Source organism: Oncorhynchus masou, chromosome 19 (assembly GCF_036934945.1).
Source record: "Oncorhynchus masou masou isolate Uvic2021 chromosome 19, UVic_Omas_1.1, whole genome shotgun sequence".
Classification (NCBI taxonomy): domain Eukaryota; kingdom Metazoa; phylum Chordata; class Actinopteri; order Salmoniformes; family Salmonidae; genus Oncorhynchus; species Oncorhynchus masou.
Window position 1 is genome coordinate 19138379 of NC_088230.1, and position 27978 is coordinate 19166356.

General features: G+C 42.1%; 1 protein-coding gene across 3 annotated transcripts in view; it reads right to left on the reverse strand.

Moving 5' to 3' along the window:
* Nucleotides 1–27978, reverse strand: part of coq8aa (coenzyme Q8A, genome duplicate a) — a 29882-nt gene extending 1904 nt beyond the window's left edge. Inside the window, exons 1-12 of one of the 3 annotated variants that reach the window (XM_064925220.1) lie at nucleotides 27871–27978; nucleotides 14877–15034; nucleotides 14025–14420; nucleotides 13864–13930; nucleotides 8162–8224; nucleotides 5418–5543; nucleotides 3230–3315; nucleotides 2808–2948; nucleotides 2009–2090; nucleotides 1582–1675; nucleotides 397–538; nucleotides 130–237 (exon numbers count right to left, since the gene is read on the reverse strand). In XM_064925220.1, the coding sequence (XP_064781292.1) occupies nucleotides 130–237; nucleotides 397–538; nucleotides 1582–1675; nucleotides 2009–2090; nucleotides 2808–2948; nucleotides 3230–3315; nucleotides 5418–5543; nucleotides 8162–8224; nucleotides 13864–13930; nucleotides 14025–14420; nucleotides 14877–15017 (1446 nt within the window). In that variant the 5' untranslated portion in view covers nucleotides 15018–15034; nucleotides 27871–27978. Of the gene's footprint in view, nucleotides 1–129; nucleotides 238–396; nucleotides 539–1581; nucleotides 1676–2008; nucleotides 2091–2807; nucleotides 2949–3229; nucleotides 3316–5417; nucleotides 5544–8149; nucleotides 8225–13863; nucleotides 13931–14024; nucleotides 14421–14876; nucleotides 15035–27870 lie in introns of all 3 variants that reach the window. The other 2 variants (XM_064925219.1, XM_064925221.1) reach the window with 2 other exon arrangements.

Here is a 27978-nt window from a genome sequence, read left to right on the forward strand (position 1 = left end):
GGTTACTGTATAGACTTGACTCTACAGAAGACACGGTATTTACATTTAAACAGAAAGGACCTTTAGGAGGGTCATCAAAATCAGTGGACTCTAATGATGAAATTGATAAGAGTTAAAAGGCAGACTCACCCTGTGTGTCTGCGGGTCGTAGAAGAAGTTGGACCAGTTGGGGTCAGTCTGCATGTATCTGAACTCAAACAGCTCCCTCAAACACAGCTTCAGGATATTCTCACAGATCTGACAGAGAGAGAGAGAGAGACAGAGAGAAATCTCATTTTTCATTCTGCAGTGTGGCCACCAAGGGGCATTATTACACTGGTGTTTTGGTGTATGAGGCGACAGAGAAAGGAGGTTGTTGTGGTGGCGTTATTGAATAAAGTTGCAGCATGCGCTGACCTCGTTCTTGAGTTCCTGAGAGAGTTGTTCAGCCTGGTCCAGAGGGAAGCCTGGGACCAGCTCTGTGGTGAGGACGGCGTTGCTGCTCAGCTCATCTATTACATCTGGCACGTAGAAGAACGGGTGGTCTTTCAGCAGCTCCCTGTACCAATCACATGTATGCAACACTCGTCAGACACAGGAACAACAACATGCAGCTACTGCTGGATAAGTCAGCAATTAGGACTAAACGGGAGTATATGTACATTATTTGTGACAAAGATGCACAGGACCTTTAGTTTGCAAATAGCATTATAGTCCCACTATGTGAGTTTAAAATATCACATAGTAGGACTACACAGATTTATCAGTGCAGTGTAGGGCTCCTGAGTGGCGCAGCGGTCTAAAGGCACTGCATCTCTGTCCAAGAGGTGTCACTACAGTCCCTGGTTAGATTCCAGGCTGTATCACATCCGGCCGTGATTGGGAGTCCCATAGGGTGGTGCACAATTGGCCCAACGTCGTCAGGGTTTGGCCCGGGGTAGGACGTCTTTGTAAATAACAATCTGTTCTTATGACTTGCCTAGTTAAATAAAGGTTAAATAAAAATAAATTAAAATCAGTGAGCGTCCTCAACAACAACAGCTCAATGCATCGCCACAATCCCTCAAATAACCATCCAGAGTCTACACTAACTCCATGTGCTTGGGCTGTAGAAATCACTGTTTAATGGGGAGGGTGAACCATGTACTGTATGACTATGCATAGAAGGGAGAGGTGTCACTGTCCACGGTCAAGGTGAAAAGCATGTCATCCACAGCAGGTGTGTACTGTGTGTAACAGGAGCCCCCTCTCTGGACATAAACCCTCACCCTGCCTGCCCGTCAACAGATCATGGAACGGGGACATGAGGAGAGGGCATGCGGACGGAGTGCTTGTTGTCTCCTTCTATTATTTCTAGTATGTCTAAATTTAAAAGCTGGCTGCAAGCCAAATGGTGCACCTTCATATCGAAACCTAATGCTCCCCAGAGGGCTAGAGCGGCTATTCTTAGCCCCTGAAGGCCAACTTCATCCAAAATAGAGCAATTGTACCCCCTTCACTTTTCATTTCAGGAGCAGAGCAGTGACTTAGGTTAGATGATGAAAGTAGTTACAGGGAGGTGGTCTTTAAGAAGGAGCACATCTTGTTGTTTTCATTACTCACTTGAATTTCTTGGCACATTTGGCCTCTCTTATGTAATCACATTCCAGCGCCAGCTCTCTGCTCATCACCTCAATCAAATGCTCAGGGAAAAGACCTGTACAAAATTTAAACAGAGGGAGAGAGAGAGAGGGGGGGGGGGTTGATTATAATTTCTCTTCCACGTAGAGGATGTGTGCTCCAATCATTCCTGGCTCAGTGGAAGCCCTGACTGATGGGAACGAGTCACCCTACCGAGGACCAATGATGGCCTCTCTCTGCTGTCTGTGACACTGCATGATAGTGTTTGCTTATAGGGAGGGGAGGGGGGCTGGAACATCCCCATTATTGTGAGCCATGTCATACATGTGATTAGACTATGTCATGCTATGTCAGTTGTGTATAGTATGAGCCCACAAATAACCCATTCAATCCTTCCAGGGGTCATCACCTTCAGGCAGCGCATTGCTCATGGTGAGGAGGGTCATCAGGTTGTTGACGTCACTGTCGATGCTCTTAGCCACTCCGGGGTACTGCATGGGACAAACAGAGCAGGAGAAACAGCATGATAAAACAACCATGTTTACCAGTTTGACATAAACCTGCCCTGACGTGAAGACAAAACACTGCCATGACATTGTATATGGGACATGATAATGGAGCACTTAGCTCCCTTGTCTATATACAATTTGAGATAAACCTATACAGTTTATAACAACAAACATGCTTTCCATGCTGTAGGTCTTTTGACTGGTGAACATGTGGGAAGAGCTTACTCTAATACAATTTAGATAAACAATACTGAGTTGACACGCAAGATTCCCATGTGCTTAAAAAGTTGAATACATTAAAAAAATAGACTTGTTTGATTTCTTCTTGAAAAGACGAGCACTGCCTTAAATGCAGCCATGAGAACAGCAGAAAAGTGATCCGATTGCAGAGCGAATGCTGGTGGTCACTGCTGACATTCAACATCGGTCATCTCTACACTGTGGACCTCTACAATGTGACTATGCAAGATACCTTTAATGAGGTTGTAAAAAGCCTCTACTATGTGCGTTAATGTGAGCTTGTACTATTACCAGGGGGTTATTTAGGAGGGTGCAACGTTACATTTCAATCTGAACGTTCTGTATTGTTTCTAAATGAGAGTCTGTCATATAGAGTAGGGAATCATGTCCGCTCAGCTCTATTCCTTACATTTCTATCTGTAGCTCCAGAAGAAGCAGCAGCAGGTTTCTCTATCTCACCTGGATCTTCATGGCCACCTCCTTGCCGTTCTTCATTTTAGCCAGATGGACCTGTCCAATGGAGGCCGCAGCAAACGGCCGCTCCTCAAACGACTCCAGCTTGTCCCTCCAGTTAGGGCCCAGGTCATTGTTGATGGACTTCTGCAGGGACAGGAGCACAACCACACATAAACCAATGGCAGCTCCCTCAATAGTGTGTCTGTCACGGAGATGGGAGTTAGTCTTCAGTTATGGACCCTCATCAATTGACTGGGGTTCAACAGATCTGATCGTAATCTGTTTTTCACTTGTCTTACTGACTGACTAATGATTCAGAGAGCTGTGTGATACTCATTTGTTTTCCAGTACCTCTTTCTAGCAAGAGGCTAAAGGACTAGTCGGGGGGGGGGCTTAAGAGCAGGTTATTAAAGGTGAAACCTTACCGTCATCTGTTTGATGGGCATGAAGTCTGCACTCTGTCTCACACGCTCAAAGATCTTGGCCAGCTGGGGGTTGATGAAGGCATCATCTGAAGGCGATGGACAGAGGAGAGAGATGAAAGTGAATGACTGATCAAAGTAGAATCAGACTGACATCCAACAGTCAGAACAAAACATGAGACAAGCCATGTTGTTCCTGTCTGTCAACCTGTTCATTACACTATTCACCAATACAGGACATGAATTCACAGGTCTTAATCGCAGTATCCTGTTCAGTTCAACTCCAACACGTTGAGTAATAAATTAACAATCACAGGTCTAGAAATCATCTTTAAAACCTTGGTGCCTCTGAGTCTTTATCACGGTTCAATCACAGAGATTAAGTCCTTGCCAGTGTTCACTAAACGTCTCTGGGAGGCCAACACATTTGGCACAGCAACAATCTTCACATAGCTTTAGCTGGCAGTGCCTTAAAACGGTCCCTCAAATGTATTATAGCAACAACGATGACTTTAAATATTAACCAAAACAACGTGGTGGGAGCTGGGTTGCACAGCATTGTGGGAAAGATCTATAACCGGGTCACCATTCCGACAACAAGTGGAAAAAGGCAGCAGATGAGAATGGCAAACAGATGAAATAGAACCCAAAACACAGTGGTCAGTGGGGACCTGAGGTCTTTGCTTTCTGGTACGAATGGGGTAGATACTCCTGCCAGACCCGGCTGATTGTGAGTGAGGGCGACTTTAGTATTTAGTTAAGCAGAACACATTGAAGCGTCGGCTGCACTTAATAAATGAAGTAAGAGTGATTTGACCTTTGTCTTACTGTAAATTACAGTGATTATCATCATGTGTATTTGTCCTAACTTGTATGAGGACTGCTGAACAGACACGTTTTTCTGTTATGATTAGACAGCCATGGATAAATGCAACAACCTTCCTAGAATACCAAGCCAGTTTGAAAACCAGTTTTATCTGAAATCATTCAACACGTTTTAGAACAAAGGACATTAGCCTAGACACTATCAGTTTACACAGGGAAATATCAGCGGAAATATCAGAGGAACGGTCACTTCAAACTCAAAGGTCGCAGTTCTGACATAGTTGGTGGCTTATTTTTAGCCCTGGCAATGCCTTGGCTGTTGCTGTCCATCAATAGTAAATTTGGTACCTGTCACACAACTGACATGGGAATGGCGGGAGAATGCCATTTATTTATTTAACCTTTATTTAACCAGGCAAGTCAGTTAAGAACAAATTCTTATTTACAATGACGGCCTAGGAACAGTGGGTTAAACTGCCTTGTTCAGGGGCAGAACGACAGATTTTGACCTCCTCAGCTTGGGGATTCGATCCAGCAACCTTTCGGCTACTGACCCAACACTCTAACCACTAGGCTACCTTCCGCCCCCATTGCCCTGTGCATTGAGTTGCATTAATCTTATGCTGGGTCTGTGACACTGTTTACCAGCTAGCTGGAGCAGTTAGAAACCCTTTCTCCCCTATATCCTACACATTACAATGCTCAGGATTTGTGATCATCTCCATGGTGACCATGCAGACTTATAGGCAGGCTTGGCTGGATAGCGACTACTCAAATTAGGGGCTTGAGGGGTAAGCTTCCCTCTAAAGCTGTACCTGCGTGCCAAATTTAGAGCACTAATCTGACTCAGCGCCAGGCAGCGCTATGAGAGAGGTAACCGCTTTGCGTGCCAAAACTCAGAAGGGCGGGCAAGGCTGTGTGCAGGGGGCAATCTATTTTTAAAATCAGAACCCCACTCACATTCCCAAAAACAAACAACCCAGCCCAGATAGACAAGCAGACAAGTTGGCAAGCTAGGAGACCATTAAAAAGTCAATGTCAAGGGCAACACAGCAGGGTCCAGCCAGGCTAAAATAAGTGTTGTGTGTTGTTGTGATCTGACCAGAGGTGTGGTGAACTGGGAGATGCATGAATAGATAGATGCCAGTGAGGTGGGAGAGGCCAGAAATAACTCTGATCTACAGGGGCTGGAGGGAGGCCCAGTAGAGGTTATGAAGATGACTCATGAGTGCCGTGACACTAGGGATAAGGGTCATGAAGCCTGCCACGCTGCAGCACAGTAGACACAGCTGAAGAGGGCAGTAAAACAGAGGGAATGGCCCAGACACAAATAAAACACACAGGATCAAGGTTTGCCAGTAGTCACCTTGAATGCTGAGCATCTGGCCCAATTTGAGTGCGGCTCCGCGGACCTTGCACAGCGTCCTGACGATCCGCTCTGCGTTAGCCTCTGATAGGAACGGACTGGAGTCCAGAACGGCCTTCTTGTCAGCTGAGGGGAGAAATAACAGTCAGCTCTATGCTAAACTCCAAGGTTGGAGTAGAAAATGTAGTTGTAGTGATTATCCTGGTGAGAGGCAAACTAATGTTGAATCTCATGGGTTTTGTGGATAGATAATGCTTTCATAAATAGCATCTAACGGCAACACTATTTACTCAAACCAGTAGTGATTCCTGACGGAGAAGAAGGCCTAATGCGGTGAGAGAAGTGTCACTTCCACACTATGGATACTCTCTCAAGACATGGTAGAGAACACCAGCGCTCTTCCTGACACCCTGTCCAGAGCACCCCATTCCCATCTATCAGAGAGACAACTAAAACGTGTTTACTAGAAGACTGCCAAGACGTGAATTGTGAATGTCTTTCCTGACAGTACTGTACAGTTTGTTTCGTCCATATTCTGTTATTGTATCAGCTTGTACGATATAACATATTCACTATAGAAAACTGGGCATTTTCATAAACCAACGGTCTTGATTAAAAGCAGGCTAAAAAATATATCTTCCCGTCCTAGGCAGCGTTTTGTGTAGCAGAAGCAGCCTGTCTGGTTTGAAGCCCCCAGATGCCCTCAAGCAGGGAGAGAGAGGCACGCCTGCCAGGCAGCCCAGGTGGAGTGAGGGGGAGAATGTGTGTCAGTGGGCCACACTGTGACATCAACAGCAGGAGCAGTGCGTATTAAGGCTTTATGAGCAGAAGGAGATTTTAAAAAAGGACTAACTTCAGGCACACTGCGGCTACTCTGTCTGCTGCTACTCTGTTTCCCCCCAGAGCGCTCTTCATTAGCAGAACTTTAGAGAGCAGTGCACTGGATAAAGTGTAGACTAAAGTCCCCCACCGTAGATCAAGATTTTTTTTTTCTTATGCACTCTGATGACAAACTCTACTCCACCACTACATACTCGCTCTGTATTGTGCAGAAATGGTGCTCATTATAGAATGAATGTGTGCTTGAATACCATCTATGACTTATCAAGTTTGACTCATCAATCGGGATAATTTCTGATTAATCCAAGGAGTTAAGGTTGATCTCAATTTAAAGCCCTAGATTCAATGTACTGTATCTCTTCCTGGGTTTTAAAGGAGACAATGAGCACAGTCACATGCACACAATAATATGACTATTGTTGATAGTCAGACTAATATAATAGTATGTTTAAAACGTTTACATGCTTTGCAAGAAGAACAATTTCCCCAATAATCCTCTTTACATGGACACATCTGAAATCAGGCCACCTGACAAGACTTTTGATAAATGCAGAAAATTGCCAAATCATGTGATTTTTTTTTTTTGGCGAAGCCTATTTGATTTGGAGTTTGGACATATAAAGTTTGCATGGGGAAAACTATTGATGCGTACTTTTAGTTTTTCCAAACTAATTTCACTCGCGCAAAAGAGGGAGGCAGGCGCTACCGGTGCTGACACATGTGCAGATGAAATACACCACTGGAACACCCATTCAGTGGTTTACATATCCCAATAATTCAAAAGAAAAACCAGGTATTGTAATGGCGCATGCTCACTTCGATTATGACCTCACGCCGATTAGGATAAGCAGAGTGTTTCTATGACTATTACATATTATGGCGGTAGGCAGACTAAGTTTAATATCAAATTATTAGTGTGCATGTAAATACACGCAGAGTACATTTATACGCACAGTAATAATTCAAAAGTAAAAACAGAGTATGGAGGTAGGCAGACTAAGTAACAGTCATAGAAACACCTTACACTGCTAATCTTAACATCGGCCGAAGGTCAAAATTGAAGTAAGCATACGCCTATTTAAAACACCTGGTATTCTGAGCAATCTTTCAAATGATTAGGACATGTAAACACCCTAGTTGGCGTTTCAGCGGTGGATTTGATCTGGGCATGTGCCAGCACCAGCAAGCCTCCCTCTAGCGTGAGGAGTTCAGAACAACAGAATGTATGTGTTTTAGAAGTCGTTTGCACACACACATTGAAATCAGAATCAAACATTGCTTCCCAAAAATAAAATGGTCGCTGTGGTAGAACGTTTATTTTGACTGGTGATTTTCTGCCTTTATCATAGTACTATCAGGTAGTCGGATTTCAGACACGTCCATGTAAAAAAGGAGTATTAGGGAAATCATTCTTCTTGCAAAGCATTATATTAATCTGATTATTCACAATAAAATTGCATTATTGTGTGCATGTTACTGTACTAATTGGCTCTGTGAATGGCTTTATAATATCCATCTCCCCTGCACTAGATTAGACTGCTAAACCACCTCCACTTATTTTTTGTAATCGCGAAGACCACACTCATCAACTGAGCCCAACTACAGTAGAGTCTAAGAACTATAGCCAAGTGTTCAACTACAATGAATTATGATAGGAATTATTATGCCTCTGCATATCTGTATAGGTGACATATGTCCAATGCATGCAAATTAAATAGGTTACAATGTAATTCTTAGATGAATTAAATCATGTCAGACATCTCGAAGGGGCATTGCCTGCATGTTACCTCTGGGTAAGTGTCTAGTACGTGAGTGTGCATGCTTGTACACGTAATGTGAAACATAAGCCTGTTTCCAGTTACCGTAGAAATCAGTTTATGTTAAACAGTTACCGTTTTCCTCACTTGGCCTCATACTCTTCTTGGCTACCTCAGCCAGTGCTCCAAAGCCCAGCCCTACAGCAAGACCTGTAGACACAACCCACAGTGTTAACAATCACACAACAATCCATCCTGAGATAACATGATGTTAAGATCTGGGTCATTCAGTAGGGTACAATGTACGGGACGTTCAGATAGAAATATTTTGTGTAGAACAGACATGGTTCTCTGTCATGTAGCGTAAGGAATCATATCAGCTTTATATACGTAGGGTGTCCAATCAAAATTGCTTCTTTTGACAGATGGGTAAAATCATGTTAAATGTGCATTCGGAAAGTAGACCCCTTCTCTTTTTATTCTAAAATGGAATAATAAAATAAAATAATAAATACTTATTTAAAAAAAAAAATGGCAATCTACACACATTACCTCATAATGAAGAAGTGAAAAAAGGTTGACATTTTTGCACATTTAAAATTAAAAACAGCAATACCTTATTTACGTAAGTATTCAGACCCTTTGCTATGAAACTCGAAATTGAGCTGAGGTGCATGCTGCTTCCATTGATCATCCTTGAGATGTTTCTACAACTTGGGAGTCCACATGTGGTAAATTCAATTGATTGGACATGATTTGTAAAGGCACGCACCTGTCTATAGAAGGTCCCACAGTTGACAGTGAATGTCAGAGCCAAAAACCAAGCCATGGGGTCAAAAGAATTGTCCGTAGAGAAAAGTACAGAGAGATCCTTGATGAAAACCTGCTCAGGAACTCAGACTGGCTCACCTTCCAACAGGACAACGACCCTAAGCACACAGCCAAGACAACACAGGAGTGGCTTCGGGACAAGTCTCTGAATGTCCTTTCGTGGCCCAGCCAGAACCAGGAATTGAACGCGATCTAACATCTTTGGAGAGACCTGAAAATAGCCGTGCAGCAACTCCCCATCCAACCTGACAGAGCTTGAGAGGATCTGCACAAAAGAATGGGAGAAACTCCCCAAATACAGGAGTGCCAAGATTGTAGAGTCATACTCAAGAAGACTAGAGGCTGTAATCTCTGCCAAAGGTGCTTCAACAAAGTACTGAATAAAATTGTCTAAATACTTAGGTAAATGTGATATTTCATTTTTAATACATTTGCAAAAATGTCTAAAAACCTGTTTTTGTTTTGTCATTATGGGGTATTGTGTGTAGATTGATGGGGGGGGGGAAAGTGTTGAACTCATCTTCTCGAATCCGAAGGACATAAAACAATAGAGGAAAGACGGATATCGATTTTGAGACATGGCATTAATTCCAATTCTTTTTGAAGATTTCTAGCAAAAACAAGAGTATCTGTGAAATGTCAATGGAACACTGAGCGTATACCAAGCTTTTAACATGTAATACAACTCGTTTCATGCCAATCTTGTGACCTGCGGACACAACTTTGAAGACGACGACCACAAAATGCACAATCCTCAAAAGCTGTTACGAGAAACCTGCTCCGCTATGTCAAAAGAGCCCAGTGCTTATTATTGGATGTATTAGGTTAATTAGGTTATGAAATCTGACTTTTAGGATATCATCTTAATAATCTGTTAGAGAAAGACCCCACTGAACGGTTCAGCACATTTACAATCATATGTCTTGGTAAAATGTATTTAATAACATTGGAATTTCATCAACAAAAATTTTTCTGGGCAGAGTGGGCAGACACCCAACTATACGTTATTTCTGTCTACAGCATTCCGATGATTGTGACCTCCTTAAGGCAAACCAGCCTTTGATATGTACATTTTATGTACATTGATATGTACTTATTTTCCATATTGTACAGAACATCCCAGGTACACCTATAAATTGCTTCCCACAGCCTTTTGCTTCCCCATGATACATCAGTCAGGTCAAATCAGTTCCTGGTCGATCATGGGACATTTACTTATGCCACTCTAGTCTATTTAAGACACTGATGGAGTTCAGTTCAGACTTTCAGTTACATACAGATGTTATCTTAAAAAATTAACAGAAGTTTAGTATAAATAAACATGTAGAAGGTATTTTTGGTGTCAGTGATTATTTTACCTTTTTTTATAACAGTCATCTATTAAATAATCACACCTTTTCCTCTTTGGATCTAAAAATCAAATCACAACAGCTAACTAACAGTGAAATGCTTACTTACGGGCCCCTCATCAACAATGCAGAGAGAAAGAAAAGAGAAGTAATAGAAAAGTAATAATAAAAGTCATAATGAATACACAATGAGAAACGATAACTTGGCTATAAGCATTGTGCACCAGTACCGAGTCGATGTGCATGAACAAACAAAATCCCTTTGCGATTCATTCTGGCTTAGTTCTCTACTTTCTAGTCAATAAGCAAGTAGGAAAGTGGGCACAAAAAAAACGAATATGGGGGGCATCCATATCTACAGCACAGAATGAAGATCACCGCTCACTGGCTCATTCCACAGCATTTAAAATGTTCATCAATAGTGCTGAGTTCAGAACATTTTATACCACAACTCACACGGCACAGAAACAAGCTTGGGCACAGGCCAGGCAGTTCAGCCTTCCTACACCACACTAGTATGTTATATAACTCCACCGTGAAGTAATACTCTCCATAAGAAATCACTGTGCACAAACCAGCTGAGGACTCCCCTGAAATGCTGTTAAGTTAAATGTGGTGGACGAGTGTGCACCATCTGAACCAGTGACCTTTGATAGATATCCAAAACAAGTCCAGTCTTGTCCCCTTCAGCCAGCCGTACCTGTGCTCCCAAACACCACTGTGTGTAGTGTGTAATCTTGTCAATGATTGAGTAGCACTTCCTACACTGGAGAGATCCCTAAGGGTTGTTGACAGGACACAATTGATAGTGTGCATATATATATGTGTGCATATGTACATGTCAATATATATATATTGATAGTGTGATATATACACACACACACAATCAATTGTATATATATATACTAATCAAATCTGGCTTCAGATATTTATTCTCTGAAATATGTTCAGCAACCGATTTCTTCACAAACGTTACGTTGTCCTCTAAATAAATCGAAGCAACACATTCAGGAAGCTTCACCATGATATTAGGATATCTTGTTTACACCCATAGACCCCCTCAGGATTGCTATTTTCTTGGTAAACTGCATCCAATCATAGCTCAACTTCCTAAGCAGTAGCTGACTAAGTCCTTCTGTCAGTCAAGTCAAAGAATCCTGCAGATGTTCAAAGGGGTGACACTGAGTTGTGCCATCAGCTCCTGACACGGTCATACCTCAAAGCTGCAGGCTCACCCTGATCACCTTACAGAAATAGATCACCCTGATCACCTTACAGAAATAGAGAGTTTTGTTTATGCCGAAAAATAGATGGCGTGTTAAGGACATGACAACAACAGCGGGGCCTGGGGGTTCATAAAAAGACAACTGGTCAGACAACTTCTGAACATCCTGCTAACTTCAGCGGTAAGACGACAATCTCTCAATGGAAGCATCCATGTGTGGTGTTTCCTGAAGCATCATGAGTACATGTCAAAGGGAACTGAAACTCAGAGAGCATGGTGTTAATTTATGTATCCATAATCCAACCAACAATAACAACCAGGAGAGAACAGAACAGGAAACCTGCATGGCTTGGTGTTCTCTCACATTGGTACACCGACTAACAGACATCAGGAACTGGATAGCCTGTCAGCAACTGTATCTCAACGTGTGACCAGTTGATGGTCAGTCCTCAGGGGACAGTATAGCACTTTTCCCCTGGAGGAGCGGGCCTCTGGGCTTGGTTGCCAGCCTACCAGGTATTCCTCCTGAGCCATGATGGGGAGGGAGAGCAGACCAATAAGGCTCCAGAATGCTGGACTGACAGGTGTCCGTCTATCGAGACCCACATCACTCAAATGCCCCCAAATCCGGCAACCCTGATTTCCAGCTGAATGATGCAGTGATCCGTCAGCAGATCCCTCTCCGAGACCCGCCCCGCCCCCCAACCTCCCATGATGCTTGTGGTAGTGCGGTGCCCTGACAGAGAGAGAATGCCGGAGCTGGCTCTGTAATGTATACAGAAGGTGCCAGGGCCATGTATGGACCGAGAGTAAACAGGTGCACCTAAGTGGCTTTCCTCTCGCTTGTGTATCGGCTCGCTGCGTGGATCTGATAACCACCCAAACAGCCACAAAATGTGGAGCATGCTGGGAGAGAGATGGATGACCCAGGCCGGGGCAGGCCAGGGCCAGCTGTCAGTCCAGATCCCAGAGATCAGCTGTACCCAGGCCAGGATATCAGCTAGAGATGCTGCTCACATTAATCCCGCTACCCCCTTTATCATAACATGAGCTCTGACTCATTCAGCCTCTGCTGCCTACATCTGTAGTGCTCTGTCCTCCTCCTGTTCAGTCACAGGCCAAGGTGATGTGGTGGGACGCTCAGATATCATAGTGCTTACATGACAGACAGCTCGTTGCATCCCATCTACAGCTGTAGTAGATGGAATACTGTACACACACACAGCATATATTTATACTCCGGACACCAACATTGCTCATCCTAATATTTCTATATTTCTTCATCCCATTCTTTGACTTTTGAATTTGTGTGTATTATTGTGTACTGTTAGATATTACTGCACTGTTGGAGCTAGGAACACAATAATTGTGCTACATATTGCGGATGTGACCAATACAATTAGATCTTCTCAACACCATATCAATACATCCTATCCATCTACAGGTAGCCAAATAAAACTGCCTTTCATGACATAAAACACTTCTAAAACCATGAAAATAAATATCATTCACACTGACAAAAAACAGGAGCTTTAAGCTAGTGTAGTACAGGTCAGATTGATAACAGTAAAGGTGTCTCTCTGAAGAGGCAGAAGCTAACTGGCACTAGCAGACTAGTTAAGAACTCCCTAATAGCTAATCTGCAGTCTGCTTTGCAGGCCTATTACTGGTCAAAGTGCAGATTAACCTCCTAGCCTCAATCTGTCCCTTTGGCTGTCAAGGGAAGAGGACAGGTCTCAGAGAACTCACTAACAACCCTAAACCACAACTTATACATTACAGGAGCATGCACAGAGCATCTACAACTCCACACGAAAATGCACAGAATGGGATTGATTGACAGCAACATCTGTTCACACCGTAGTCACAACACTCTAGACAACTAACCTTCACATCACCTAGCGCTGTCCAGACACCCTAGAATTCTGGAAAGAAACAATACAAACTATCCACCCTCTTGGGTCACCGCATTCAAATCTCCCTGTCCCTCTGCCTTCTTGGAGAGCTCTCATCATCGACCATCCCCCCTTAACGATGTAAGAGGGTTCAAAAATACATGCTCTAATTGTAAATATTGACACTGGTTACAGCAATGATGGTCACTAAACGTTTTTAGGTACCAGAGAAGGTTTGGCATGTGATCAGTTGTACAATACTTTTCCTTTAATGTGATGTTTGGATGAAATGAAAAGGGGGATAAAAGGTGAGCTCAAGCAAGAAACAAAGATGAAATAAAGCACTATTTCTGTCACTATGCTGATGTCACCAAATCAATATTCCCAAGTTACGAGGATCAAGTTCTTAACACTCACAGCAATGTAGTCAGCAGCAACATGTTACTGATCCAATAAAATGTTCAGTACCTTCCCCTCCTGAAAATAACAACATAATACACTTGACATTTGTAAGAGCACAGTAGAAAACAAAATAATGTGTAGCCTTACCTCCAAAATTGGCCAGTCTCCCTAACCGTGTCACGGGTACCTTTCTCTCTCGTGCCCTCTCACTGAGCTAAAACAGAGACAGAACAACACAATGGTAGACAAGATACACACTCAGCACATCTCGGAGTCACAGGTAACAGTGAGATGAGGTGTAGATGTACCATTTGTTTGTGTGGTTTCTCGTTCCTCTTGGCCTCCCTGGCCTTCTCCATGTCCTCGGCCGTGAGGCCCCCAACCCCCGAGCGGTCCTGGTGATAGGAGCGGTAGACGCTATAGGATCGGTAGGAACGGCTCTGTCCTGAGAACTGGCTGCTGGGGTCCTTGTAGCCATCAAAGAGCTTGGATTTGACTGAGACCTGGCCATTGTATGTCCCGCTGGTCGCTCCGTCTGCGCTCTCTGTCCTCTCCGATGAGAAGCCCCCCTCATCCCGGAACCCTGACCCCACGTGTTCCCCACTGTCCATGTTGCTTCCTTCTGCTCCAGAGAAGTCATACTTGCTGTCCATGTCTGCTGGGAAGTCATCAGACGCACTCTGCTGCTGCTGCCCACCAAACTCCTTAAACAGATACACAGAAGTGAAAGGGGTCAATGAGGAGCTTGGTGTGGTTTCACTAGTATGGATAGGGCCAGAGATTTTCTTGACCAGGAAAAACTCAGCTCAAGATATTTTCAGGTCATCCGAAAAACATTTAAATGTATAAATCTGATCTCGAGTCAAACTGTATTTACATCCCAGCATGCTTTGCTTTGTGGGGGCGTAGTTCTCCATTGTACTATTCCGATCAAATAACTCAGCCTTGATAATATTCCAAAACTCTATGAATCAACCTTTTGTTGCACTTACTCTAAATTAGACTAGGCACAAAGGAAGGATAGGAAGCTATTTGACACTGAAGCTCTGTCATTCATTTTAGATCTGGCTACTGGAGGTGTTGTCTGACAATGAAGAATACAGAATCTTTGTAACAATCACGGATGTCCAATACCCCCATTCATCTCCTGCTGTGCCCACCTGCATCTTCTGCATGGCTACTCCCATGCTCTGGGCCATGGCCTGGGCTCCTCCATTACGCAGGGTGTTGGCCTGAGTCTCCATGATGGCCTGGCTCAGCTTGGTCAAGCCACGCATCACCAACATCATGTCGCCTGCCATGATGGTCTCCCTCACACCTAGAACAGAGACGTGGAAAGATTACATGAAAGGGGGTTACATAAAGCCGACAGTATGTACATACATGCAACAGTCTGAGGCTAGATGGACTGAAAGTAGTCGTGCTGAAAGTCTTCTTGTAGAATCTAAGACAAACCTTCATAACAGTAAATGTCAATTCCTTAGTGAATATAACAGCGTGACAAAGGGAAATGACATTAATCATACTCGTGGAATGAAAATTGTGTAAGGACGACGGAGGACGTGAAAGTCACACCACTACAGGCCATTGGCGGAGGTTTAAGTCTCACATGCTAATAGCCAGCTATCAGGTCAGCACTGCTGTCAGTCAACAACAAGAGAGTGCCTGGTCAGGCAGGCAGCAAAACACAGCTGTTATCAACGCTCATCACAGCCAAGACAACCTCGCAAAGGTTAAACATGTTTTCACTCAAGGGAACAAACATTTAGGTAATGACTTCCAACGCCAGGGCTACACCGGGAATAATAGGTGTTATGTTACAACAAACATGAGCATGTTTCAGCTTTACAGTAAGATTATCTGGAAGAAAACAAGAAGGCTTCGCATGGAAAGTACCCTTGCCTGGCTCTTAGTGCCGGACCATATTATTCATTATTTTGAGCTATATTGTAGAGTCATATATCATCCAGCAGTGAGTGAAATAGAGAAAGGCCACTGAAAAGTATAATATCTGCCCTTTTCAAATCTCATCGCTGTAAATTACAAAACTGGGCTGACCTTAAAGGTCGGACGCTGCAATCTATCTCAATATAATTTCTGGGTAACAATTAAGTACCTTAACTGTCTGTGATTGAAAATCAAATTAAATGATGGTTGACACAGCAGAAATAAGTATTCCATGTTTATGTATTCTTATTGGTTGGTTGAAGTTACATACAGTGCATTCGGAAAGTATTCAGCCCCTTTCACTTTTTCCACATTTTGTTACGTTACAGACTTATTTTAAAATGGATTCAAAAATAATAAATTCCCAATCTACAATACCCCATAATGACAAAGCAAAAACAGGGTGATAAACATTTTTGCAAATGTACATAAAAAAAAAACAGAAATACCTTATTTTACATAAGTATTCAGACCCTTTGCTATGAAGCTCGAAAGAGCTCAGGTGCATCCTGTTTCCATTGATCATCCTTCTACAACTTGAGTGGCGACCACTTGTGGTAAATTCAATTGATTGGACATGATTTGGAAAGGCACACAGCTGTCTGTATAAGGTCCCACAGTTGACAGTGCATGTCAATTCAAAAACCAAGCCATGAGGTCGAAGGAATTTTCCATAGCGCTCAGAGACGGGATTGTGTTGAGGCACAGATCTGGGGAAGGGTACCAACATTTCTTTGCAGTGTTGAAGGTACAAGAACACAGTGGCCTCAATCATTCTTAAATGGAAGAAGATTTGAACCACCAAGACTCTCTAGAGCTGGCAGCGCGACCAAACTGAGCCATCAATAGAAGGGCCTTGGTCAGGGACAATATCAAGAACCCAATGGTCACACTGACAAGCGCTCCAGAGTTCCTCTGTGGAGATGGGAGAACCTTCCAGAAGGACAACCATCTCTGCAGCAATCCACCAATCAGGCCAGACGGAAGCCGCTCCTCAGTAAAAAGCACGACCAAAAGGGCACCTAAAGGACTCTCATACCATGAGAAACAAGATTCTCTGGTCTGATTTAAACAAGCTTGAACCATTTGGCCTGAATTCCAAGCGTCATGTCTGGAGGAAACCAGTCACTGCTCATCACCTAGCCAATACCATCCCTACAGTGAAGCATGGTGGTGGCAGCATCTTGCTGTGGGGATTTTTTTCAGCAGCAGGGACTGGGAGACTAGTCATGATCGAGGGAAAGATGAAGGGCGCAAAGTACGGAGAGATCCTTGATGAAAACCTTTTCCAAAGCACTCAGGATCTCAGACTGGTTCACCTTCCAACACGACAACGACCCTAAGCACACAGCCAAGACAACGCAGGAGTGGCTTCGGGACAAGTCTCTGAATGTCCTTGAGTGGCCCAGCCAGAGCCCGGACTTGAACCTGACCTGAAAATAACTGTGCAGCGACGCTTCCCATCCAACCTGACAGAGCTTGAGGGGATCTGCAGAGAAGAAAATGGGAGAAACTCCCCTAATACAGGTGTGCCAAGCTGTGTAAAAGGTTTGTATAATTATGTAAATGTAATATTTCAGTTAATTTTTTATACATTTGCAAACATTTCTAAAAAGCAGTTTTTGCTTTTCCATTATGTAGGTAGTGTGTGTGTGTAGACTGCTCAGGAAAACAAAACAATTTAATCAATTTTAGAATAAGGCTGTAACGTAACAAAATGTGAAAAAAGTGAAGGGGTCTGGATACTTTCCGAATGCACTGTATCATTAAGATATTATGCAATTGGTCATGCTTTCTGATTGGCAGAGATCGTGAATGTAAACTCTCCCCAGTCTGATTTTGACATGCAAGCGGTAGGTCACACTCCGAAATACTGTTCACTACTTTCATATTTAAAATGTGTACTAGTTCACTATCTACATGTCCTGATGTGTGTGCGCACACACACAGGATTCTTTTAGTTCAGCTCATGAAACATGGGACCAACACTTTACACGCATTAGCTCCCTGCTAATTCAGTTATTTCCATGCTAACAGACAAATTCTGAATCAGCCTAGGATCCAACCCGGGGCTATAGTGACCCTTATGAACGGTGATGCAGTGCCTTAGATCACTGTGCCACTCGGGGGTCCTGCACATTAACATGCTTCATTGTGTCTGTCATCAGGTACTTATTACGTTTATTGTATTTAGTACTATTTTTGTCATTGTTATGATGTTTGACTTCAAAATACCCAGTCTGATATTGACATGCAAGTGACGACTCACGAATGTACAGCCATCAACAGATGGTTGTCCTGCACATTTAATGTGAGTAAACTACCAATCAACTGGGCTCACTGGCTGGACAGTCCTTTCTTTAAAAACACAATGCAAGAGAGGTACGAAGTACGATAAGATCTGCTACATTAGCAAAGAGAAATTTCTCAAGAAATCATTTTGCTAGGACTGTCTGGGTGTTGTTTTAGCAAATTTATTGAAAATGAAAAATGAGATCTGTTTACACACACACACACCAATACTTTATAGAAGCACCTTTGGCAGCGAGTACAGTTGAGTTTTCTAGATGTCTAACAGCTTGCCACACCTGCATTGTGCAACATTTGCCCATTATTCTTTTCAAAAATGTTTCAACCGCTGTCAAATTGGTCGTTGATCATAGCTAGCCTCTTTGGCAAAGGCGTGCCGCTAGCGACCCACCTCGACAACATCCGGTGAAATTGCAGAGCGACAAATTCAAATGACAGAAATAGTCATAATAAACATTCATGAAAATACAAGTGTTATACATTGCTTAAAAGATTAACTTCTTGTTAATCCAGCTGCTTTGTCAGATTTCAAAAAGGCTTTATGGCGAAGCATAACATGCGATTATCTGAGGACTTGCGCCCTGCACACAAAAGCATACAAACATTGTCCAACCAAGCAGAGGAGTCGCGAAAGTCAGAAATAGCAGTAAAATAAATCACTTACCTTTGAAAATCTTCCTCTGGTTGCAATCACAAAGGTCCCAGCTACATAACAAATAGTCCTATTGTTTGATAAAGTCCTTCTTTATATCCCAAAAACTCAGTTTTGTTGGCTCGTTTTGTTCAGTAATCCACTGGCTCAAAGGCGGTCAAAACATGCAGACAAATACAGCCTAATAGTACCGGTAAAGTTTGTCGAAACATGTAAAACGATGTTTATAATCGACACCCTGAGGATTAGTTATCTAAATAATCGATAATATTTAAACCGGACAATAGCGTATTCAATAGAAAGGAAAATGAATGAAAGGTGCACACACAGTCACGTGCGCAAACCAGTACTGCATGATTCCCAAGTCCTCTGACCAAAAGGTATTTTTCTTCATCGATTTTCAGAAAACAAGCTTGAAACCATGTCTGAAGACTGTTGACATCTAGTGAAAGCCATAGGAACTGCAATCTGGGCCCTAACCCATTACACCATCAACAGGCATTCAATGGAAAACCACTTACATAAAAAAAAATCCCACTTCCTGGATGGATTTTCCTTGTTTTTTTCGCCTGCCATATCAGTTCTGTTATACTCCCATTATTTTAACATTAGAAACTTCAGAGTGTTTTCTATCCAATGCTACCAAGTATATGCATATCCTAGCTTCTGGGCCTGAGTAACAGGAAGTTTACTTTGGGCACGTCATTCATCCAAATTTCCTAATACTGTCCCCTATCACTAAAAAGCTAGACGACCATTTTCAGGTCTTGCTATAGATTTTCAAGTAGATTTAAGTCAAAAGTGTATCTCGGCCTCTCAGGAACATTCACCATCTTCCTGGTAAGCAACTTCAGTGTAGATTTGGCCTTGTGTTGTAGGTTATTGAATTAATCTCCCAGTGTCTGGTGGAAAGCAAACACTGGGAGCATATCGCCACTCAACTCATTTTTTTTAACCTGAAACTCCTCCATCCTTAATGACAAGCATACCCATAACATGGTGCCACCACCACAATGCTTGAAAATAGAGAGTGGTACTCAGTTCCTGTTGCAAAAAGAAGGCATGTTTTGGAATATTTTTGTACAGGCTTCGTTCTTTTCACTCTGTTAATTGGGTTAGGGCCTCATGGTGAAAACCCTGAGTGGTTTCCTTCCTCTCCGGCAACAGAGTTAGGAAGGACACCTGTATCTTTGTAGTGACTGGGTGTATTGATACACCATCCAAAGTGTAATTAATAACCTCCCTGGTCTTTGTGGTTTAATCTGTGTTTTAAATGTGACTGAGGGACCATAACGATAATTGTATGTGTGGGGTACAGAGATGAGGTAGTCACTACACTAAATCATGTTAAACACTTATTGCACACAGAGTGAGTCCATACAACTTATTATGTGACTTCATAAACAAATGTTACTCCTGAACCTATTTATGCTTGCCATAACAAAGGGGTATTATACAGATTTTCATTTTTCATTTATTTGTATCAAAAAATAAAAAAAATGTAAATCATTATTTAACTTTGACATTATGGGGCATTGTGTGTAGGCCAGTGACAAAAAAACATCTCAATTTAAGAAAATTTTCAATTCTGGTTGTAAGACAAAGAAAATGAAGAAACGGTAAAGTGGTGTGAATACTTTCTAAAGGCACTGTATACAATTTCATTTCAAGGACGCCCTCACGCCGAGATTTTAAATCTGGAAACAAGGTCACCACCATAACTTGGCATCATTCATTTGGCAACAGAGTATCTACTGCACACTAGCCAGACAGACTTCCCCTATACTCAAAATCACACAAACCACCCATTAGAGGGTGACCGATTATGATTTTTCAACACCAATACCGATTATTGGAGGACCAAAAAAAGCTGATACAGATTATTTTTTAAATCAGACGATTGTTATATATACAGTTGAAGTCGGACGTTCACATACACTTAGATTGGAGTCATTAAAACTCGTTTTTAAACCACTCCACAAATGTCTTGTTAACAATCTACAGGCTTTGGTAAGTTGGTTAGGACATCTACTTTGTGCATGACAAGTAATTTTTCCAACAATTATTTAGAGACAGATTATTTCACTGGATCACAATTACAGTGGGTCAGACGTTTACATACATTAAGTTGACTGTGCCATTAAACAGCTTGGAAAATTCCAGAAAATTGTGTGACTTCAGGCTAATTTTCATCATTTATCAGAAGTTTGAGTCAATTGGAGGTGTACCTGTGGATGTATTTCAAGGACTATCTTCAAACTCAGTGCATCTTTGCTTGACATCATGGTAAAATCTAAAGAAATCAGCCAAAACCTCAGAAAAAAACTGTAGACCTCCCCAAGTCTGGATCATCATTGGGAGCAATTTCCAAACGCCTGAAGGTACCGCGTTCATCTGTACAAACAATAGTACACAAGTATAAACACCATGGGACCACGCTGCCGTCATACCACTCAGGAAGGAGACGCGTTGTCTCCTAGAGATGAACATATTTTGGTGCGAAAAGTGCAAATCAATCCAAGAACAACAGTAAAGGACCTTGTGAAGATGCTGAAGGAAACAAGTAGAAAAGTATCTATATCCACAGTAAAAACGAGTCCTATATCAACATAACCCGAAAGGCCGCTCAGCAAGGAAGAAGCCACTTCTCCAAAACCGCCATCAATTTTTTTTAAAGCCAGACTACAGTTTGCAACTGCACATGGGGACATTGTACTTTTTGGAGAAATGTCCTCTGGTCTGATGAAACAAAAATAGAACTGTTTGTCCATAATGACCATCGTTATGTTTGGAGGAAAAAGGGGGAGGCTTGCAAGCCGAATAATACCATCCCAACCGTGAAGCACGGGGTGGCAGCATCATGTTGTGGGGGTGCTTTGCTGCAGGAGGGACTGATGCACTTCACAAAATAGATGGCATCATGAGAGAGGAAAATGTGGATATATTGAAGCAACATCTCAAGACATCAGTCAGGAAGTTAAAGCTTGGTTGCAAATGGGTCTTCCAAATGGACAATGACCACAGGCATACTCCCAGAGTTGTGGCTTAAAGACAAAATCAGGGTATTGGAGTGGCCATCACAAAGCCCTGACCTCAATCCTATCGACAATGTGGGCAGAAATGAAAAAGTGTGTGCAAGGAGGCCTACAAACCTGACTCAGTTACACCAGCTCTGTCAGAAGGAATGGGCCAAAATTCACCGAACTCATTGTGGGAAGCTTGTGGAAGGCTACCCAAAACATTTGACCCAAGTTAAACTATTTAAAGGCAATGCTACTAAATACTAATTGAGTGTATGTAAACTTCTGACCCACTGGGAATGTGATGAAAGAAATACAAGCTGAAATAAATCATTCTCTACACTATTATTCTGACATTTCACATTCTTAAAATAAAGTGGTGAGCCAAACTGACCTAAAACAGAGAATGTTGACTAGGATTAAATGTCAGGAATTGGCTAAGGTGTACGTAAACTTCCGACTTCAACTTTGTGTGTGTGTATTTAATATTTGTAATAATGACAATTACAACAATACTGAATGAACAATTATTTCAATATAATACATAAATAAAATCTATTTATTCTCAAATAAATAATGAAACATGCTCAATTTGGTTTAAAGAAGAAAGTAAAAGCGCAATATGTACCATGTAAAAAAGCTACCGTTTAAGTTCCTTGCTCAGAACATATGAAAGCTGGTGGTTCAATATTCCCAGTTCTTCAATATTCCCAGTTAAGATGTTTTAGGTTGTAGTTATTGGAATTATCGACTATTTCTCTCTATACCATTTGTATTTCATATACCTTTGACTATTGGATGTTCTAATAGGCACTTTAGTACTGCCAGCCTAATCTCAGGAGTTGATAGGCTTGAAGTCATAAACAGCGCTGTGCCTTAAGCATTGCTGAGAGCTGCTGGCAACCCTAAGTCTAAATATTGCTGTTACATTGCACAACCTTCAATATTATGTCATAATTACGTAAAATTCTGGCAAATTCGTTTGCTATGAGCCAGGTGGCCCAAACTGTTGCATATACCCTGACTCTGCGTGCAATGAACACAAGAGAAGTGACACAATTTGCCTCGTTAATATTGCCTGCAAACATTAATTTCTTTGAACCAAATATGCAGGTTTAAAAAATATATACTTCTGTGTATTGATTTTAAGAAAGGCATTGATGTTTATGGTTAGGTACATTCGTGCAACGATTGTGCTTTTGTTAATTCGTCACCCGATTGGCTTAGAAGGTTTTGATTCTATGGTAAATTAACAGGCACCGCATTGATTATATCCAACGCAGGACAAGCTAGTTAACCTAGTAATATCATCAATCAACCATGTGTAGTTAACTAGTGATTGTGAAAATGTATTGTTTTTTATAAGTTTAATGCTTGCGAGCAACTTACCTTGGCTCCTTACTGCACTCGCGTAACAGGTGGTCAGCCTGCTACGCAGTTTCCTCGTAGAATGCAATGTAACCGGCCATAATCGGTATCCAAAAATGACGATTACCGATTGTTATGAAAAACTTGAAATCGGCCCTAATTAACCGGCCATGCCAATCAAATCGGTCGACCTCTAACACAGGCTGCTCTGCTCCAGATAAAATCTCCCAAAATTACTTTCTGGCTGGCACTAAAATAATCCTACCTTTTGCTGCTCAGACCTGACCCCGACTCTCACATCTGTACATGACGAATAAAACAACAAAATGGAGGAAAGTGTAGAATTACAATGCACAGGCATGTAATGTGTGTGTGTGTGTGCGACCGCACGTGCTTAGAGGATGTGGGGATGATTTGAGACGACTGCAGTGCATGTGAGGCTTGTTTAGTATGCACGTGATTGGCACACCCTTCTCCTAACTCAATAAGTACAAGTCTAGTCTGGGTTGCATTAACTGTGTTCTGTATCTCTGGTTCTCCACAGTGAGGCTACCTTTTGAGATCAGATACAGTAATAGGAACCATGACTGAGCCATGAGTTCCTTATGAGTTCCAGTGAGATGCACCCATGCCAGTGAAGTGACAGGCGCTTTCAAGTCTGATTTAAGACCTACTCCTGGAGTTTGGCAGAGAGAGAGCAGCTCCAGCACTTTCATCCAAATCTCAAGACTTATTATGTGACACCAGATAGATATAAAAATTGGTTGTATGCAGTGTAACTACAAGTAGGTTTGCAGTAAATAATCTGACTCAGGGACAGTGAGGTGTAAAACTAGTGTGAGCTGCTGTGACACCAGCTCGATATAAAAAGCAGAGGTTGTATGCAGTGTAACTACAAGTAGGTTTGCAGTAAATAATCTGACTCAGGGATAGTGAGGTGTAAAGCTAGTGTGAGCTGCTGTGGTAGAGTACAAAGGGAGCAGGGCATAACATTTACTTTTTGGTCCACCAGCCACTGTGGCAGGTAGATTAAACAATATATATATTTTTCCCTGCTAAAATTACACCAACATAATACACAAAAACATATGAGCATGCTTTGTAATGTTTTTAAAACAATTCATATATTACTAGTAACTTGGTATATTGTTTAAATTAATTTGTGTGTGTCTTTTAACCAACATTTCCCAGATATTTAAGGGCAGGAGGGTAGCGCGACACGACATGTTTGTGCCTGTGAGATTGAGTCTGACTAGTAGAAGCGTTGTCTTCTCTTCCCTAGCAGTTGAAACTCAAATAGACAAACAACCTAACTTGAACATAACAATGCAAATAGTCAAGAAACAGTTCAAGTAAATTAAAATAAACTTATGTGAGCAGCTCTTCACTTGCGCACAGCCCCAGCCAGGCGGTGTTGCAGCACGAAGAGGAGTAGGCTATATAGGATTCATAGTTTTGACTTTGTGCAAATAATTGACCAGCTATGAAACAAAACGGCAGAAATACTTAAACTGCAGCATTTATTTTACTATAAAATGTGATACTACAATACTATTATTATTCACAAATGCAAGTGAAATGCTGTGGAGTGTCGCCTTGTTAACGTCCAGAAGCTTTAGTTGTGTCAATTTCCCTTGAAAACCAGATGCATCCGGTTGTTCCCAACCCGCTGAGGGTGATTCGAAGGGAGTAGGAGGAAACACCTTTCTGTACCTTGGCAGTTCAACTCACAATGAACCTGTTTAGGCTAGGCATGTGGGAGTGCCATAGCATTCCACTGCTTTATGATTTAGCCTAGTTATTCAGTAGGCCTATTTTTTTTACAGCTGTATGGGTGATGCCAAACCTCAACACAAACGGCTTTTGGACCAATAGGATGCATTGTTGCTCAAGTCAAAAGGGGGAAAGTTGGTTCTCCGTTCAAAACCATTTTTCTCAGTCAGAGCACCTTTTTATTCCCAGAGTTCCCAGTTGTCTTGAATGCACTGAAGTCTGAGATTTGAAGTCTGAGATTTCCGAGTTCCCAGTTTTTTGGAATGCAACATATAGCTTGAAAACTTGACTGCTGACATGCAAAACATTTTGGGACTGTATCAACCAGCGGTCTAATTAAAAAGAATAGCAAAGGACTGTTGAGTGGCTTATTCCTGAGGTCAATTAATGCTTTTGTAAGACAATTCATTGAAAGCAGTCTGTAGGTCAGAGCCTGGTTCACATGCACGTTGCTATTCAGAGAAGGAATGTGTTTGTGTCAATCTGTTGCAAAACATAAGGATATTGCCAAGCTACAGTTAATTATGTAATAAAAGACTGAATTGTGCAAGTTCCCATTTGATAAAGAGGAACAGCTTGTCTAACTGAAGATAATATTTTTAGCAGTGGAAATTGTTATCTTCCACATTTGTGCTGTTTACATTCACCTACACTACTATCCAATATATCACCACAATTTTCCTACTGTTCCTGCCAGTCTAAGAGCCCACGTGCCTAGCTCTGCACGGCAACAATGACCTCTCCTCATGAGATAGATAGGCTACTTGAGTGTGAGTGTAAACAACAGGACATATCAGATAGCGGAAACCAGGGTGAAAAAGTGATTATGAAGAGCAGCCAAATACAATGAGCTCTGTGCATTCAAATTGCCATCGATAAAATGCAATTGTGTCTGTTGTCCGTTGAGTATGGTTGCCCATACCGTAACTCCACGTCCACCATGGGGCACTCTGTTCACAACATTGGTGCATACTGCTGCATACTCACCAGACATGGAGAGTCAGTTAAGAACAAACTCTTATCTACAATGGTGGCCTTCCCCAGGCAAACCCTAACGATGCTGGGCCAATTGTGCGCCGCCCTATGGGACTTCCAATCCCGGCCGGTTGTGATACAGCCTGGAATCGAACCAGGGTGTGTAGTGACGCCTCCAGCACTGCGATGCAGTGCCTTAGACCGCTGCGCCACTCGGGAGGCCTACATGCCATCAATCTTATCTAATGACACCTTGGAATGGACCTTGACCTATAGCACATACCATAGCTGCCACTTGATGTTCAACATAAGATAGCTCTCTCTCTCTCCTTGAGGTGGCCTCTGCACCAAAATCAACATGAGATTTAATCTGCAACTACAGTATGATTGGATATGATTGCATTAAGTAGGCCACTGCTTTCTCTATTGATCACATTGATAAAAGCAACCATTGATTACAATACGAGACAGCTATTAAATCCAGAATTTAAAGTTACAAACCATGAAAAGAAGGCAATGCAGTTGGTTAACAACCCAATCACGCAAACTATCTGCTTTACAATATGACAGTCAAAGCTTGTACTGTACAATTTAATTAGTATTTTAATAATGCATACACATTTAATGTAGCCTATTTGCAGACACATACTGGTAGGTAGTCCTCCACCAGGCCTGTAGTCTACATGTGGCACGACTGACACTGGTACAGAATGTTGTTTATGGGCCAGCTGAGCTCCTCTTCTAGCCCTGGCCTTTGTGACCATTGACAGAGCTTTGTCCTTCAAGCAAAACTACCAATATAGCGTAGATGATTCTTCGTAATGCTCATGATTTGTATTTATTTTGGATCCCCATTAGCCAAAGGAGCAGCTACTCTTCCTGTGGTCCAGCACAATTAAGGCAGTTTATACAATTTTAAAAACATTGCATTCACAGATTTCACAACACATTGTGTGCCCTCAGGCCCCTACTCCACCACAACCACATATCTACAGTACTAAATCCATGTGTACGTATGTTATCGTGTGTGTGCCTGTGCCAATGTTTGTGTTGCTTCACATTCCCTGCTGTTCCCTAAGTTCTTTCTTATCTGTTTTTTTTAAATCTAATTTTACTGCTTGCATCAGTTACTTGATGTGGAATAGAGTTCCATGTATTCATGGCTCTATGTAGTACTGTGTGTCTGTTCTGGACTTGGGGACTGTGAATAGACCTCGTGTCCAATTTGTAAGTCGCTCTGGATAAGAGCGTCTGCTAAATGACTTAAATGTAAATGTAATGTTGTGACATGTCTTGTGGGGTATATATGGGTGTCTGAGCTGTGTGCCAGCAGTTTAGACGGACAGCTTGGTGCATTCAATATGTCATAAACGAAAGTAGTGATGAAGTCAATCTCTCCAGCCGTGCTGCCTGGTTCTGAGCCAATTGTAATTGTCCTAAGTCTTTTTTTGTGGCACCTGACCACACGACTGAACAGTTGTCAAGGTGCGATTACTCTGCCTATTATGGAAATGGACTGCTTCAAAACACAGTTGTCATTCACGTCTACAAGCTGATTGAAATGCATGCAGGAAAATGTGCACAAATGACCTACTGTTGGCCAAATGTCACACCAACTAGCAGAGAATGCATTAGCCAGAAGATTCCGACCTTAACTGGGCGCTTGCTTTCTGGCGCACATGAAAGTTTGATGCCAGTTAGTTACATGTTGTATTACTTCCACTGTGCATCATGACTGAGTCTAGACAAACAGGCAAACAACAACATCGACTAAGCAGGTGAAGTGGCCAGTAAAAATGTTTGGATTTCGTCAAAGACTTGCATAACATATTTCGGCACGACGTAAGTAAACTATCTAACGTTAGGCTGTTTGTGTTCACCGACATTAGGATAAACTATAAAGCTATTCTGATAACATTGGCCAGCTATTCTGAACTCGGACGTGATGTAGCTAGTTACAATAGCTAAATATCGTGGAGTTGAGAATTAGGTCACGTTTCAAGGCAGATTAGATGTGTTTTTTTCGCCAATGCTGCAATGTCCAAATTGTCAAATTAATACGTATTTATTCCATTTTTCTACTTGTAATATGGAAAATAATACACTTACCCCCAGTAATTGTGAATGTCTGGTTGTCTTGTCAATGCTACCTCGTCCCCCAAAGGCCTAAACAGTGTGTCTTGTCTTCCACCATGAGGTAAACACTGTTTACCTACG